The sequence below is a fragment of the Zea mays genome, chromosome 1 (assembly GCF_902167145.1).
Source record: "Zea mays cultivar B73 chromosome 1, Zm-B73-REFERENCE-NAM-5.0, whole genome shotgun sequence".
Lineage (NCBI taxonomy): Eukaryota > Viridiplantae > Streptophyta > Magnoliopsida > Poales > Poaceae > Zea > Zea mays.
Window position 1 is genome coordinate 156,299,675 of NC_050096.1, and position 14,847 is coordinate 156,314,521.

The following is a 14,847-nucleotide window of genomic DNA, read 5'->3' on the forward strand; positions in this document are numbered from 1 at the left end:
TGACATGCCTCGGATAGAATCTTCCTCCGAAGCCCCTGGTCATCTCAGAAAATCTGAAGGCCTCCTCCCTTCTTTGGCGAAAATCATTGTCAGCTCGAATATATTCATCCATCTTCTGGAGCAGCTTCTCCAGCATTTGTGGTGGCTTCCTGGCAAAATACTGCGCTGATGGCCCTGGCCGAAGCCCCTTGATCATGGCCTCAATGACAATCTCATTGGGCACTGTCGGCGCCTGTGCTCTTAAACGCAGAAACCTTCGGACATATGCCTGAAGGTATTCTTCGTGGTCCTGGGTGCACTGGAAAAGGGCCTGAGCAGTGACCGGCTTTGTTTGAAACCCTTGGAAACTAGTTATGAGCATATCTTTCAGTTTCTGCCAAGAAGTGATTGTCCCTGGCCGAAGAGAAGAGTACCAGGTCTGAGCAACACTTCTGACGACCATGACGAAGGATTTTGCCATGACTGCCGTATTGCCACCGTATGAAGATATTGTTGCCTCGTAGCTCATTAGGAATTGCTTCGGGTCTGAGTGACCGTCATATATGGGAAGCTGAGGTGGCTTGTAAGTCTGTGGCCAAGGTGTAGCCTGCAATTCTGTTGAAAGAGGAGAAGCATCATCAAAAGCAAAGTTTCCATGATGGAGATTTTCATACCAGTCGTCCTCATTGCGGAAATTTTCCTGATGAAGCTCTCTGTGTGGAGGCCTTCGGGTTTGATCATCTTGAACGAAATGACGGACCTCTTCCGAAGCTTCATCTATCTGTCTCTGAAGATCAGCTAGACGAGCCATCTTTTCCTTCCTGCGCTGAACTTGTTGCTGAAGGATCTCCAAATTTTGAATTTCCTGATCAAGATCATCATCGGAGGTGTTGGACTGACAGCCTTCCTTTTCTGGCTTCGGGCTTCTCTAAGAGAAATAACATCCTGATTGGGATCCAGCGACTGCAGTGTGCCAGCTCCTGTTGTTGAAGCCTTCTTCGGCGGCATGACGAAGGTGACGCTCGCCGAAGGTATTCAAAGCTCAAGAAATGGAAGTGAGTTCACCGGAGGTGGGCGCCAATGTTGGGGACTTGTTCTCAAATGCTAAGAGTTAAGAACAAGGCAACATAAAAAGTGTTAAGTGTTAAAGTCCTTCGTCCTTCGAAGCATTATGTCCCTTCGGGAAATAATGAGTTTCGGACGAAGGTCATAAAAGACATACCTTCGTAAACATAACAAGTAATGACGAAGGATTCATATAAAGCATGAAATATAATATAAGCATCATCATAGAATCATTTCTATTTTATTAACATGGAAAAATAGAAATGATTTCAAATTACAAATGTACCTTCGGTCCTGAGAGAAGGTAAAAAGGACAAGCGTGACGCAAAAGCAAATGCCAAGTCAGCGTGAACAGTACGGGGATACTGTTCACCTATTTATAGACACGGGACACAGCCCTTACAAAATTACATTTATGCCCTTTACATCTGACAATAACTCTATAGTAATCCATCGAGGTCCGAATAGCCTTTTCATCTTTAAGTCGGTTTCCTTTCCTGCCACCATGCCGAAGCTTTTCTGCTCACAGCTTCGGTGCTGTATCAACCTTCGTATGCTTTGAGCTTCTCCCTCTGTGATACCGATTCGAGTCCGAAGATACCTGTTTGCACATTATACTCCAGAAACACTATTAAATCATGTTTTTGAGGACCTTCGGACGCCGAAGGTCCCCAACAGTCGTCGTATATGCAGATCTCGACTCGAGTTAAGTATTATATAGACTTACAGTAGATTGCGGAATAGTTTGATTTAATTTAGAGTGTGTTCTGTTAGTCAACAAATTTTTGCGTAATTAGAAATATTTTCCTTTAGTGAAATAAATAACTTTAAAAAACAATTAAATTTTTACACTACCTTTGAATTTTATGGAGTCCATGGACCCAATTCTCAATTTAATCCATGGTGGCGTTTTATGTTGGCTAGAGCCATATTTTAATTATTTGATAGAGTCGATACCTTATCATATCAGACATCACATTCTCTAGGTTTATTAATAGATTAAATGTCATAAATAAATAATTGTTGTTACCCAAAATAATTAGGAGGCGAGTAAGATCGATAAGTCCGTTTCTGTGAAAACCTAAGAACTGCCAGTGGAGAGTGCTTATAAGCGCTTTAGATTTTTAGTTGTTAGGGAAGCCATTCTGTAGAACTCTATGCTGTAGGATTATGTTCTACTTATTAGAACAATTAGTGTGGTGCTTTATTTAGTCGATATGATTTGCATAATATTTTAGAATATTAATTTTAAAGCTAATTGTAAAGCTACTAATTGTTACTCTAAGTCCGAGGTATACTAGATTAATTAACCTAAGTATTGTTAGTCTTTGGTGTTATGTGTTAGCTAAGAAAGATATAAAATTTATGCTTAGTGTGTTGTTTCGTGATGTTTGAGCTAGCACTGGATGAGCATAAGAAGCGTGAATATTATAGTTAGTCTTATATCGACAGCTGGCGTTTCTTGTAATTGGTTCTAATGACTTGTTAGTAGTGTGTAATCCTCGATCGTGTAACATTATCTAGTATCGTGCTAGTCCTTTTTATATTCATACATGTGCATTATGCATTTCATTTAGGTACGATAATTAATCACGTGATGTGGAAGACAACCCCAGTCGACCCCAGGATAATGCTGAGATTGGACATCTCCGCAAGACGATATCATCAGCCGGACGAACCTGAAGATGGATAATCTGACGAGTGCCAAGACAAAAGATGGTCGTCAAGTGATCGTCATCTAACAAACACTAACCTAGTGTTATTCTAGGCAAGCCCCGGTGCATTTACCCCTTCCTTGTATTTCTAAAAAGACTTTTATACAATTAAGTATAGTGAAATGTGTATTATGTTATAGGAATTGCTTGGAAACTATTTGATGCATTGACTACCTTGATATCCATTCCTGTTATAGATACTTCTTTGGATGTATCAAATATTGTTTACAAAAATTCTTAGCTTTGCTTAGATCTTGTGGATAGAGATTGTCTTTTGCAATAATGCCTAGCTCAGGGGTTATCCTGAGTAAGGATGGCTTCTACCTGCAAGAATATTTTCATTGGGAGCATGGTGGGATCTTACTACAAGGTTCTCTATAATGATCTTTTCATCCTAAGGAACACAAAACAATCCTAAGGGTGGAAGTACTTAACTCGAGACTTGGGCTAGGAATAGGTGATGCTCCATCCAGGTTAATTAAGGATTGGATGCGTATGTAGGCCTATTTGATCAAGGACTATCTTAACTGGCCACGTGCCCTGGATATGGGACAGGGTAAGCTTGAACCCGGCTATTCCATACATGAAAAGACAATCACGCACTGGGAGTGGAGAGATGGCGAGAGTGGCACATACCCTCATGGCAAAGGACCGCCTGAAAGGGGTGGTGTGCTCTCAGGTGGCGCGGACCTGTTCATGCAGTGGAGGATCCGTGGGAATGGTAGACATATGCAAGAGTTACGAGAAACATATGTCGTGTGGTTAGAGATCCTCAGCTGAGTAAATCGACTCGAATCACCGTTATATCCCCGGACAGTGGAGACTTGATCTCTGACCTACAACCTAGGTCAGGATGTAAACATTATGAATAAAAATGATGTTGTATTGATGATATGGTGAAAATAGACTAGATGCAACCAGAGTCTATTAATATTTAATCTGCCATTAAAATATTGAAAGTAAGGACTCACTTTAGTAATCTATTTTTGCAAAAGTATCTAAGTTGATTCTTGCTAAAGCCTTTTCCTTGATTCCTATTTAACCAGCATATCCTTGAGAGTCATTTTTCCTTAGTCGGGTAAGACTTGCGAAAGTACACTTCGTGCTCAGGGTTTTCGAACCCATGTTGTTGCAGGTACTAGTTTTGTGCTGCTGTTGATGGTGCTAAGTGTCGGTGGGCTCAACCTTCTTATAGGTTAAAGTAGCTCTTCTACACTTCTTATTAAGGATTGTCATTGAGCTAGCATATATTTCAACTTATAAATAATTTATAACATTTCAAAGTTTATTTCTTTGAATCACTTTTGAAATCACTCCAATAAATATAATGTAAATTTGTTGTAACTTGTAAATTTTTGTAATAAAGAAATTCCACTACAAAATGTTGGTGAGTGATTTGTGTTTACTTAATCTTGTGATCCTAGATGTAAGTGGTTTATCCGGGGTCCTTGGGACACTCGAACAAATCCTGTTAAGTTATCTGGTGCCCATGCACAGCCGTTTGAGGTCTTTGAGACAAGGGCACGTGCATGTGGGCCCAATAACTTGGGAGGTTCTGCCAAATGTCAAGGAGACCGATCCGATTGAGGATATTATAATTGTGTTGGAATTCCCCCACATGTTCCCTGAAGAGTTACCAGGCATGCCACCTGAAAGGAAAGTTGAATTTGCCATAGAGCTTATCCCAGGCACCGCCCCTATATCTAAGAGAGCTTATCGAGTGTCTGGACCAGAATTGGTGGAAATCAAGAAGCAGACTGATGAATTGTTAGAGAAATGCTACATTAGACCAAGTACCTCACCTTGGGCAGCCCTAGTGCTATTTGTGGAAAAGAAGGATGGTACAAAGAGGATGTGCATTGATTACAGATCCTTGAATGAAGTCACTGTCAAGAACAAGTACCCCCTACCCCGAATTGAAGATTTATTTGATAAGTTGAGAGGAGCCAGTGTGTTCTCAAATATAGATCTCAGGTTAGTTTATCATCAGCTCAGAATCCGACATTCGGATATACCGAAGACAACCTTCATCACCAAGTATGGGCTATATGAGTTTATGGTCATGTTGTTTGGTTTGACGAATGTGCCAGCTTACTTCATGTACTTGATGAACAGTGTGTTCATGGACTACCTCGACAAGTTCGTAGTGGTGTTCATTGATGATATTCTTGTATATTCCCAGAATGAGCAAGAGCATGAAGAGCATTTGAGGAAGGTACTCCAGAGGCTACGAGATTGTCAGTTGTATGACAAGCTTAGTAAGTGCGAGTTCTGGATCAGCGAAGTTCTGTTTTGGGTCATTTTATAAACCGAGATGGACTAGCTGTGGATCCAAAGAAAGTAGCATCGATTCTGGACTGGAAAGCACCGAAAGATGTCCGAGAAATCAAGAGTTTAATTGGAATGGCCGGTTACTATCGGTGTTTCATTGAAGGTTTCTCCAAGATTGCTAGGCCAATGACAGCCTTGCTGGCAAAGAAGGTTGAGTTCAAGTGGACCCCAGCATGCCAAGAATCATTCGAGATGTTGAAGCAGAAGTTGACAACAGCCCCAGTATTGGTTCTGCCAGGTGCTCATAGGCCATTCTCAGTATATTGTGATGTTTCGTACACCGAACTGGGATGTGTGTTAATGCAGGAAGGAAAAGTAGTGGCATACTCATCCTAATAGTTGAAGGTTCATGAGAAGAATTACCCCACTCATGATCTAGAACTAGCAGCAGTGGTTCATGCACTGAAGACCTGGAGACACTATTTATATGGGCAAAAGTGTGATATCTACACATATCACAAGAGTTTCAAGTACATTTTTACTTAGTCAGAGCTAAACATGAGGCAGCGAAGATGGCTAGAGTTGATAAAAGATTATGAGCTAGAAATACATTATCACCCAGGCAAAGAAAATGTGGTTGCAGATGCTCTGAGCAGAAAGAGTCAAGTCAATATGTTGGTCGCTCATCCGATGTCGTACGAGCTAGCAAAGGAATTCGACAGGCTGAGTCTCGGATTTCTGAACAACACTCAAGGAGTGATAGTCGAGTTAGAACCCACTCTGGAGCAAGACATCAGGAAAGGTCAGAAAGACGATGAGAAGATCAACGAGATCCGGCAGCTGATTATCGATGCGAAAGGCCCAGATTTCCGTGAAGATGTAGGAGTGGTATGGTTCAAGGATAGGCTATGCGTTCCCGACATCAAATCGATCTGGGAACTGATTCTCAAGGAAGCTCATGAGACAACATATTCTATACACCCTGGTAGCGAGAAGATGTACCAAGACCTGAAGAAAAGATTCTGGTGGTACGGTATGAAAAGAGAGATAGCGGAGTATGTTGCTAGATGCGACAGTTGTCAGAGGATCAAGGCAGAACATCAGAGGCCCGCAGGTTTGTTGTAGTCGTTGCAAATTCCTCAGTGGAAATGGGATGAGAATGGGATGGACTTTATAGTCGGTCTGCCCCGCACTCGAGCTGGTTATGACTCCATCTGGGTGGTAGTGGACCGCTTAACAGTGCAGTGTTGGCAGAATTATACATGTCTCGGATCATGTGCTTGCATGGCGTTCCAAAGAAGATAGTATCAGACAGAGGCACCCAATTCACTTCTCATTTTTGGCTGCAGCTACATGAAGCTTTGGGCACACACTTGATGTTTAGTTCAGCTTATCACCCGCAGACAGATGGTCAGACAGAGGGAACCAACCAGATTCTTGAAGACATGTTGAGAGCTTATGCTTTGCAAGACAAGTTACACTACAGGAAAATGCTATATTTCCGACGGTCGCCACTATTTCCGACGATTCCTAGGGTACCGTCGGAAATAGCGCTATTTCCGATGGCCCACGGCCAGCCGTCGGAAATAGGGCTATTTCCGACGGCCCAGCAGCCCCCGTCGGAAATAGGGCTATTTCCGACGGCCCACCACCTAGGCCGTCGGAAATAAGTGGAGGCCCCCTAACGGCCGTTACCCCGCGCCCCCCCCCCCCCCCGGCCGCACACACACCCAACGCACACACGCACACACTACACCCCGCGCCGCCGCCGCCAGGACCCGACGCTGAACGCCACCTTCGCCGGCCACCTGCGCCGGACCTGCCCGGACCGCCGGACGCCGCTGGACGTGCGCACGCCCGACGCCCGCACAGCGCGCCGCCGCCGTCCGGGTAATGGCATCACTGTTTTTGTTGATACTTAATTGATAGTGCAGTACTTAATAATGAAGGCAAAATGGTTGCTTGAGCCTCAAGCCTTGACGCGTCCGATGCTTTCGTTTAAGGAAACAACCGGTCCAGGCCCTACCATCATACGTATAGTACGTGATTAACCAATCGAATCCTTTGATTAAATACCGGTCCAGAGCACCGTATTAGGGCGACACCTGTAATCCTATATGATTATGGATCCTCTACTCTACCAGTAGCACACGACACATCAACCAGTGCAATTATGGTTTTAGAAAGGAAAGGCTAATTGAGATTTTATTTCCCCTCCTTTATTTTTCTTGTCTAATATCAATCCTTTTTTCCATTCAAAAGCACGAACCCTATGCATGTGCAAAGCCATAAAGTACTTGTAATGATCTCCTAATCCTACAAAATACTTCTTAGTAAGCAATTTTATAACGAAAACGCTTCTCACATGCATGTACATGTGTACATTATTATGTCCTCGAAACATTTCGAGAACGGCCATGCATCCATGGAAAAAAGCATGCAACAATCGTGTGTGAGAAGTACTGCTACAGTCGTTTAGTTTTCACTTATGTAAATAGTTTTTTTTAATATAATTAGATTATAGTCGTTCGAATATTTGATGTGACATGGAATCAAAATACCCGTGCATTGCACATTGGCACGCTGCATCGAGCCGAGCCGGCCCGGCCCGGCCCGGACTGCGTGCTGCATGGCTCCAACGAAAATAGAATAGAACCAGTGCTAGCTAGGTCGACAACTGGCGCCAACGTGCTTGGCCTTCATGGCAGACACGTAGGCAAGCTAGACGCAGTGGCGGCCTGTGACTCTCACCGTCTCCATCTACCATTAGTTTAAAGAAAAAATGGAGCAGAAGGCAGTACTGGCTGTGCGCCTGTGCTAGTGCTTCTCTGCTAGCGATAGCAACTGGCATGGCGTGGAATGGGAATCAGCTGTGCTGTGCGCTGTGCCGCTGGCTGTGGACATGCCAGGAAGTGGAAGCACATGGTGCAGTGGAGTACGTAGTAGTACAACATTTACTGGATGCTGTGTTGTGGACATGGCGTGTACACGACGTACGACTAATCCAATAAACGCTTAGCTTATCCAGTTGGAAGCACTGCTCGTTTAGAGAGGTGAGTTGACAGTAGTTAACGCATCAACTTTCATCTCTATTCCAAATCCCAGGTAACCAGTAGAGCCTATAGGCGATACTTAACTAAAATAGGTCTAAACTTATGCGTCACCCGTTTCGGTCCAACACATTGCTTAATAAAGTAGTGTGTTGTACCGAAATTGTCCCTTTTTGGACAGCCTTAGAGTGAACGACATATCAAATAGGATTTATGATGAGTCAATGAGTTTGAGCGAGATTTCGACAGCATAACCCTCTTGTTCTCCGTTGCACCATTACGGGCGTGCAATGGAGAACAACGGGGTTATGCTGCCGAAACTTTGTTCAAACTCATTGACTTATCATAAATCTGTGATATGTCGTTCACTCTTAGGTGGGTTTAGGACTTATCCTTTCCTATAATTGTAGGACCACCGGCTGATAATTTATCTAGAAATTAATGAACTTGTCTTGATCTTTAATTAGTCGAACGATGGGTGATAGTCGTCGCTGGATGTATGAAGGCTGGCGAAAAATGATCCTTCGCTTGAGTGGATACAGAAAACCGAAGATTTTATCAATCGTGTTTTTTCTTCGTCAAGAAATGGTCGAGTGTGGTGCCCATGCAGTGTTTGCAAAAATTATCAACGTCAAACCAAGAAAGAGATGTCTGGTCATCTTTGCAAAAATGGCTACGTGCCAAATTATGAAGTTTGGGTGCATCATGGTGAGGAGCTTCCCCGTGGATATGCTCCAGAAGGTCAAGACGATTTTGACCCGGATTTAGACCGAATGGAGGAGATGGTTTAGGATTTAAGAGAGGATCCTGATTTAGTGTTTCCAGATAATCCTGAGGATCCTCAACCGCCGGAAGTTAAAAAATTCTTTGAACTTCTCAAGGCAGCAGAAGAGCCGTTGCACGAACACACGAGAGTAACCATTCTTTCTTTTGTGACGTGACTTATGGATATCAAGTCTAAGTTCGCATTCTCCATCAACTGCTTAAATGAACTTTTGAATTTGATCAGCGACGTATTACCACCAAATCACAAAATGCCCAAAGACGTGTATCAGTCAAGAAAGTTACTCTCTGGCTTAGGTATGGAGTATCAAAAAATTGATGTTTGTCCAGATAATTGTATGATTTTCTGGAAGGAAAATGAAAAATTAGACAAATGTTTGAGATGCAGCAAATCAAGGTTCGTTGAGGTCGTAAATGAAGATGGAGAAAAATTGACAACAGAAGTAGCAAATAAGCAACTTCGTTACATGCCTCTCACGCCTCGTGTAAAACAGTTGTTTCTCTCAAAAAACACCGCTAAGCAGATGAGATGGCACAAAGAACGTGAACGCGAGAACCCTCAAGTTATGATGCACCCATCTGATAGTGATGCGTGGAAGGCGCTTGATGATTTTGATTTGGATTTTGCTAGTGAAGCTAGAAATATTCGAATCGGGTTGGCGACGGACGGGTTCTCACCTTTCAATATGACCGCATCGCCGTATTCTTGTTGGCCTGTATTTGCAGTTCCATACAATCTTCCACCTCACCTTTGCATGAAATACGATTACATGTTTCTGTGTCTAATCATTCCTGGACCAGAACACCCTGGAAAACATCTCAATGTAATGTTTGAACCTTTAGTCGATGAGTTGAAAAAATTGTGGGAAGGAGTCGAAGCTTACGATTGCTACAAGAAAGAGAGATTCAATCTTCGAGTTGCGTACTTGTGGTCGATTCATGATTTCATGGCCTACGGTATTTTTGCTGGATGGAGTTGTCATGGAAAGTTGACATGTCCAATATGTGGTAAGGATACAGATTGTTTTCGTCTTGAGTTTGGTGGGAAGATCTGTTACTTTGATTGCGACAGATGTTTCTTGCCTCTCGATCACCCGTTCAGATTTGAGGCAAACCAATTCAGAAAATACACTATTGTTACCAAAGGCCCACCGAAGCGTTTGAGTGGCGCAGAGATTCATGCTGCGCTCGATAATTTGAAACCAGACGGTACTGGTTACCTGGGATTTGGAATAGAACATAAGTGGACACATAAATGTTCTTTGTGGGAACTCCCTTATACGGAGGCCTTGATTCTGATGCACAACATTGATGTCATGCACCAAGAGTGGAATGTTGCTGAAAGCATTATTAGTACATGTATGGATTTTCCCGATAAAACCAAAGATAATATAAAGGCCAGAAAAGATTTAGAGAAAATTTGTAACCGACCAAGCCTGGTCTTGCTTCAGAGTGGTGCTAAGCCACGTGCGTCATTTTGTCTAAAATCTAAGCAAAAGAAAGAGGTGATGGTGTGGTTGAAAAACTTAAAATTTCCAGATGGGTATGCCGCGGGATTCAGAAGGTCCGTGAATTTGAGGACATGAAAAATGAATGGATTGAAGAGTCATGATTATCACATTATTATGGAAAGATTACTTCCTGTAATGTTTTGGGGTTACTTGAATAATGATGTGTGGACGGCGTTAGCTGAGTTAAGCTACTTCTATAGACAACTTTGTGCTAAAGAAATTAAAAAAAGATGTGATGGAGAAATTAGAGAAGGAGATTCCGGTCCTTATTTGCAAATTGGAAAACATATTTCCCCCTGGATTCTTCAATCCGATGCAACATCTACTTGTACACCTTCCATATGAAGCTAAGATTGGGGGTCCTGTGCAGTATAGATGGATGTATCACATAGAAAGGGCACTTAAGAAGCTTAGTGCAATGGTTGGCAACAAGGGAAGAGTTGAAGGGTGTATTGCTGAAGAATTTAAATATAAAGAGATATCAGCCTTCACGAGTGTATACTTTGCAGAAGAACACAATGTAAATGCACCTACATTAAGGTATAATGTTGATCAAGCTGGTCCATGCAGTAAACTCAAAATTTTGTCATTCGAGGGAAAGACAGTTGGAGCATCAACTGAATATCACATTGGACGTGAAGAAAAGTTGGATGCATTACTCTACATGTATGAAAACATGGAAGAGATGACTCCATACTTCAAGTAAGCATAGATTTTCAAAATTGAAGAGCAACATGTGCTCATTACTCCTCGTAACTCTTTTATTTACTTTTTTTTCAACAGAGAGTACGAACGACAGAATAAGGGTAAACTGTCGACGAGGCTGTATGAAATCATGCTTCGCGAAGGAAAAGAAGGCACTCCCAATTTCATTAATTGGTTTCGAGTTCATGTAAATATCACATCTGTTTTCTTATGCGTTCATAGTTTATCTTTTTAATAGTTCCTCCTATTGATCTATATTCGTAACTGACAGTGCGAAAAAACTTCCAACGTTGACGGACTTACGTCAGATGTCACGTGCACTTGTCAAAGTCAGAAGCTATGGTCGTTATGATGTCAAGGGATATCGTTTTCGTTCAACCAAATTTGAATGTACTCGACCTTTAGCTGCGACAACAAATACTGGTGTGGTATGTTGATCTTTTGATGAACAAGGAAGGGAGATGAATTATTATGGAACTATCAAAGATATATTGTAATTCGACTTCGCTGGGGGGAAAATCTGAAAGTTATGTTCTTCAAATGTGATTGGATCGATCCTAAACATGGGATACGACAAAACCAATTTGGTATGGTAGAAGTCAAACACGAGCGTATAATGACTCGTGGTTGTAGTAAATTTGTTCTTGGTTTTCAAGTGGACCAAGTGTATTATATGTCATATCCCTGTATCGATCTTAAAGACTGGTGGGTAGTGTACAACGTAAATCCCCGTGAAAGATTATATTTAAAGGGTGATACAAATTATCGACAAAATGAGGTGGAAGCTGATGTTGAAGAAATTTATCAAGAAATTGAAGTTCCACCCGTTTTTAATATAGAAACAACAATGGAGCCAGGTTCAGTAGCGGGCGATCTTAATGATGCAATAGTTCCTCCAAAAAGGAAACGAAAGTCGAAGAAGAAAAAGACGCCCGAGAGAAAGTCGACGCGCTTGAGAAGACAACAAATTAATCCTGATTTCGAATATGATTAAGAAGTAAATATTTATTTTGATGAATTAAAATTTAATTTATTGTTATACTATGTTGTTATCTCTTTATTGTTATACTAATATAATTTTCAATATGTAGGATGGCGGCTCGAAAGTTGAAGAATTTTGTGAAGGGCATGACGAAGGGCTCTTCTTCTTCAGGAAGAAGCAAAGCACAGGAGTGTCTGTTCCAGGGTACCGAGTCGCTCTCGAGCAGCAGACGACAGGCTTTGATGGAACATCTTCCACCTGATATGCCGGGACAGGTGTGATTACTCTAAATTATTATTTTATTTCAATATAGTAATGTTTATATGAATCTAATGATTAAAGTGTTTCATGTGCAGGATGTTAACGAGACTCGAGAGGAGGAGGCGAGGGGTGAGGATGCGGCCGATTACGATGCGGCCGATGCAGACTATGAGCAAGAAGATGATGCTGGAGGTGGAGCTGGAGATGGGTGGTCTTCCGGTGGTGGTCAGTTTGAGAGTGGAGGGTCAGCAGACGGATGGGACTCATGGCCTAGTGATGCTGGAGCTTCTAGTGGTGGAGGGTCTTCTCGGGCACGGAAGTCGAGGAAAACACATTGGGTGCCTCCTCCTAAAGTTCCTGCTCGTGAGGAGGATAAGATTCTGATCGTACCGTGTGGCGACGAGTGAGTTGATTCTAATCTTAAATATTTGTTCATACATTATATGAAATTTGTTAATGCTTCTTTTGTACAATGTGGTTGCAGGTCTTGGATTGATGCATCTTTTCAAGGTCAAGGACGTCACACACAGGTGAATAAAGTTTTGGGAAGTATATGCAAATATCTCTGGCCTGGTGTAGTGATGGAGAAAGGCGTTGAGGTGCCTTGTATGTCTTGGGATCAGTACGGGCTCGCGTTCAATGCAGAACATAGGAATGCCCAAGGTGCTGTGTGGCATGAGTTCTGGGTATGTTCTCTAGCCCAACTTGAATTGATTCAACTATACAATGTGCTAAAAATCTTGTTTCTTGTTTTTTCAGAAACGTTACAGGTTGCCTGAAGATGGAAGTATGAACGATCGTGCATGGATCGTTTTTAACAAGAGCGCGACTACCTTGGTTAGGGATCAGATGTATTATGCTCGGATCCAGGTCACTTCTGATTACATATTAAGGCACGAAGGACGTCGGCCACGTTCCAAAAGTGAGGCATCAAACAAATACTTAACCGAAGAAGAATATCTTGAGGTAAATTATTTTTATCCTAATTCATGTCCAAGTGTTAGTACTAACAATACATTGGATCGAAATAAAGTTTTCAGACTCGGTGCCATGGATGAAATCAAATGAGGCTGGTTGGCGGGCTGTATGCAAATATTGGGCAACAGATGGATTTAAAGGTGTTTCATTGAGAAACAGCTCAAATCGTGGGCATGATGTTCACCACAGATATGGTGGTGATGGCCACGTTCATTTGGCAAAGCGCATGGTAAGTGTAATTTATGGTCGTGCATATCATGAATCTTCTATGTGTTTTATGTTATTTTCTTTTGCCTGTAGGAAGCTAGTTCTGGTATTACGCTGAGTGATGTTCAGGTTTACCTTAGAGGTCATAGGGGGTAGGATCCTACAAATCCAGAACAGTTGTGTTCTCAGTCAGCTGCTGAGCGTGTGGTGAGACTTTCGCAACTAGTTACAATGCACTTCTATTCTAAGAGTCGAGAAAAATATAACTGCATTGTTTATTATTTGTCAGGCCTCATATGGTGCTTCCATGATGTCGGAGCATGGGCAAGACTATGATTGGATGAATCAGCCTATCGGTCCTCAGGTTGTGTATGCTAGTGGAGGCGGAAAACCTCATGGATGGTGAGTTTGCTATTATTAATTCGTCGATTTGATCTTTTCTAACATGATGCGTTGCGTGTTTAACTTCTTTCCATTTTTTTGTAGTCACCCCATGTTTGGTAGTGTTATCGACTCGACTCAGGTGAGGCCTGAAAGGTCTCGCCCATCGAGGTCGTCTAGCTGTGGTCCTCGCTCTAGTACCCAAGGAAACGCCGAGCTGATCCGGGTGCAGGAAGCTTTGAGGCGGCAGGAGGAGTATAACAAGCAACTACAAGAGTACTGGGCTGCTCAATTTGCACGACAGCAGGAGATGATGCAGGTAATTAGATCCTCGTGAGCCTCTACTATAATTGGAGCACATATTTTCTAATATATCCTCATAACATAGCTTTCAATTTCTTTCAGCAAATAGCACTAGGGCAACGTCCAGATTTTTCAGCGATGACTATGCCACCTCCTCCACCTATCCCGCAGTTTGTACCGACTCCACAATTTAGTTGGCCCACACCTGCACCTCAGGTTATATTACTTGACTTTTTCTTTTGACGTTGCATAACAAGAATTTAACTACTAAAACATTTTTTTGAATGTTGTAGGTCCCTCCAGGAAACTTGCTAACTCCGGGAAATGAGGACTCTGAAGATGCGGTCGCTTCTTTTGTGGACGGTCTTCTAAACAGCGGAGGAGCTAGCGGATCAAATCAACCCCCTCCATTTGATCAACCTCCTCCATTTGAGTAGCCTGTCTCCTTGTGTTTTTCTCGTACTATGCATGGTGGTACTGTGAACTTGTGAACTTGTGGACATGTGAACTTGTGAACTTGTGCATGTGAAACGATGAATTATGGATATTTGTGGTATTGTATGTGATTCTGGATGAATTATTGGTTCTGGATATTGTATGAGATTGAATTTGTGGGGTTGTTTGTAAAACAAAAAGCAGGAAAATCCTGTTTTTTC

The 14,847-nt window shown here is 42.3% G+C and overlaps 1 protein-coding gene across 1 annotated transcript; it reads left to right on the forward strand.

Annotated features, from left to right (window-relative positions):
- The first annotated feature begins 14,000 nt into the window (after positions 1 to 14,000).
- On the forward strand, positions 14,001 to 14,628 carry LOC103644978 (uncharacterized). Its single transcript, XM_008668118.1, has 3 exons — positions 14,001 to 14,207; positions 14,294 to 14,407; positions 14,485 to 14,628. The coding sequence occupies exons 1-3, from the start codon at positions 14,001 to 14,003 to the stop codon at positions 14,626 to 14,628; spliced, it is 465 nt and encodes a 154-aa protein (XP_008666340.1).
- The last annotated feature ends 219 nt before the right edge of the window (positions 14,629 to 14,847 follow it).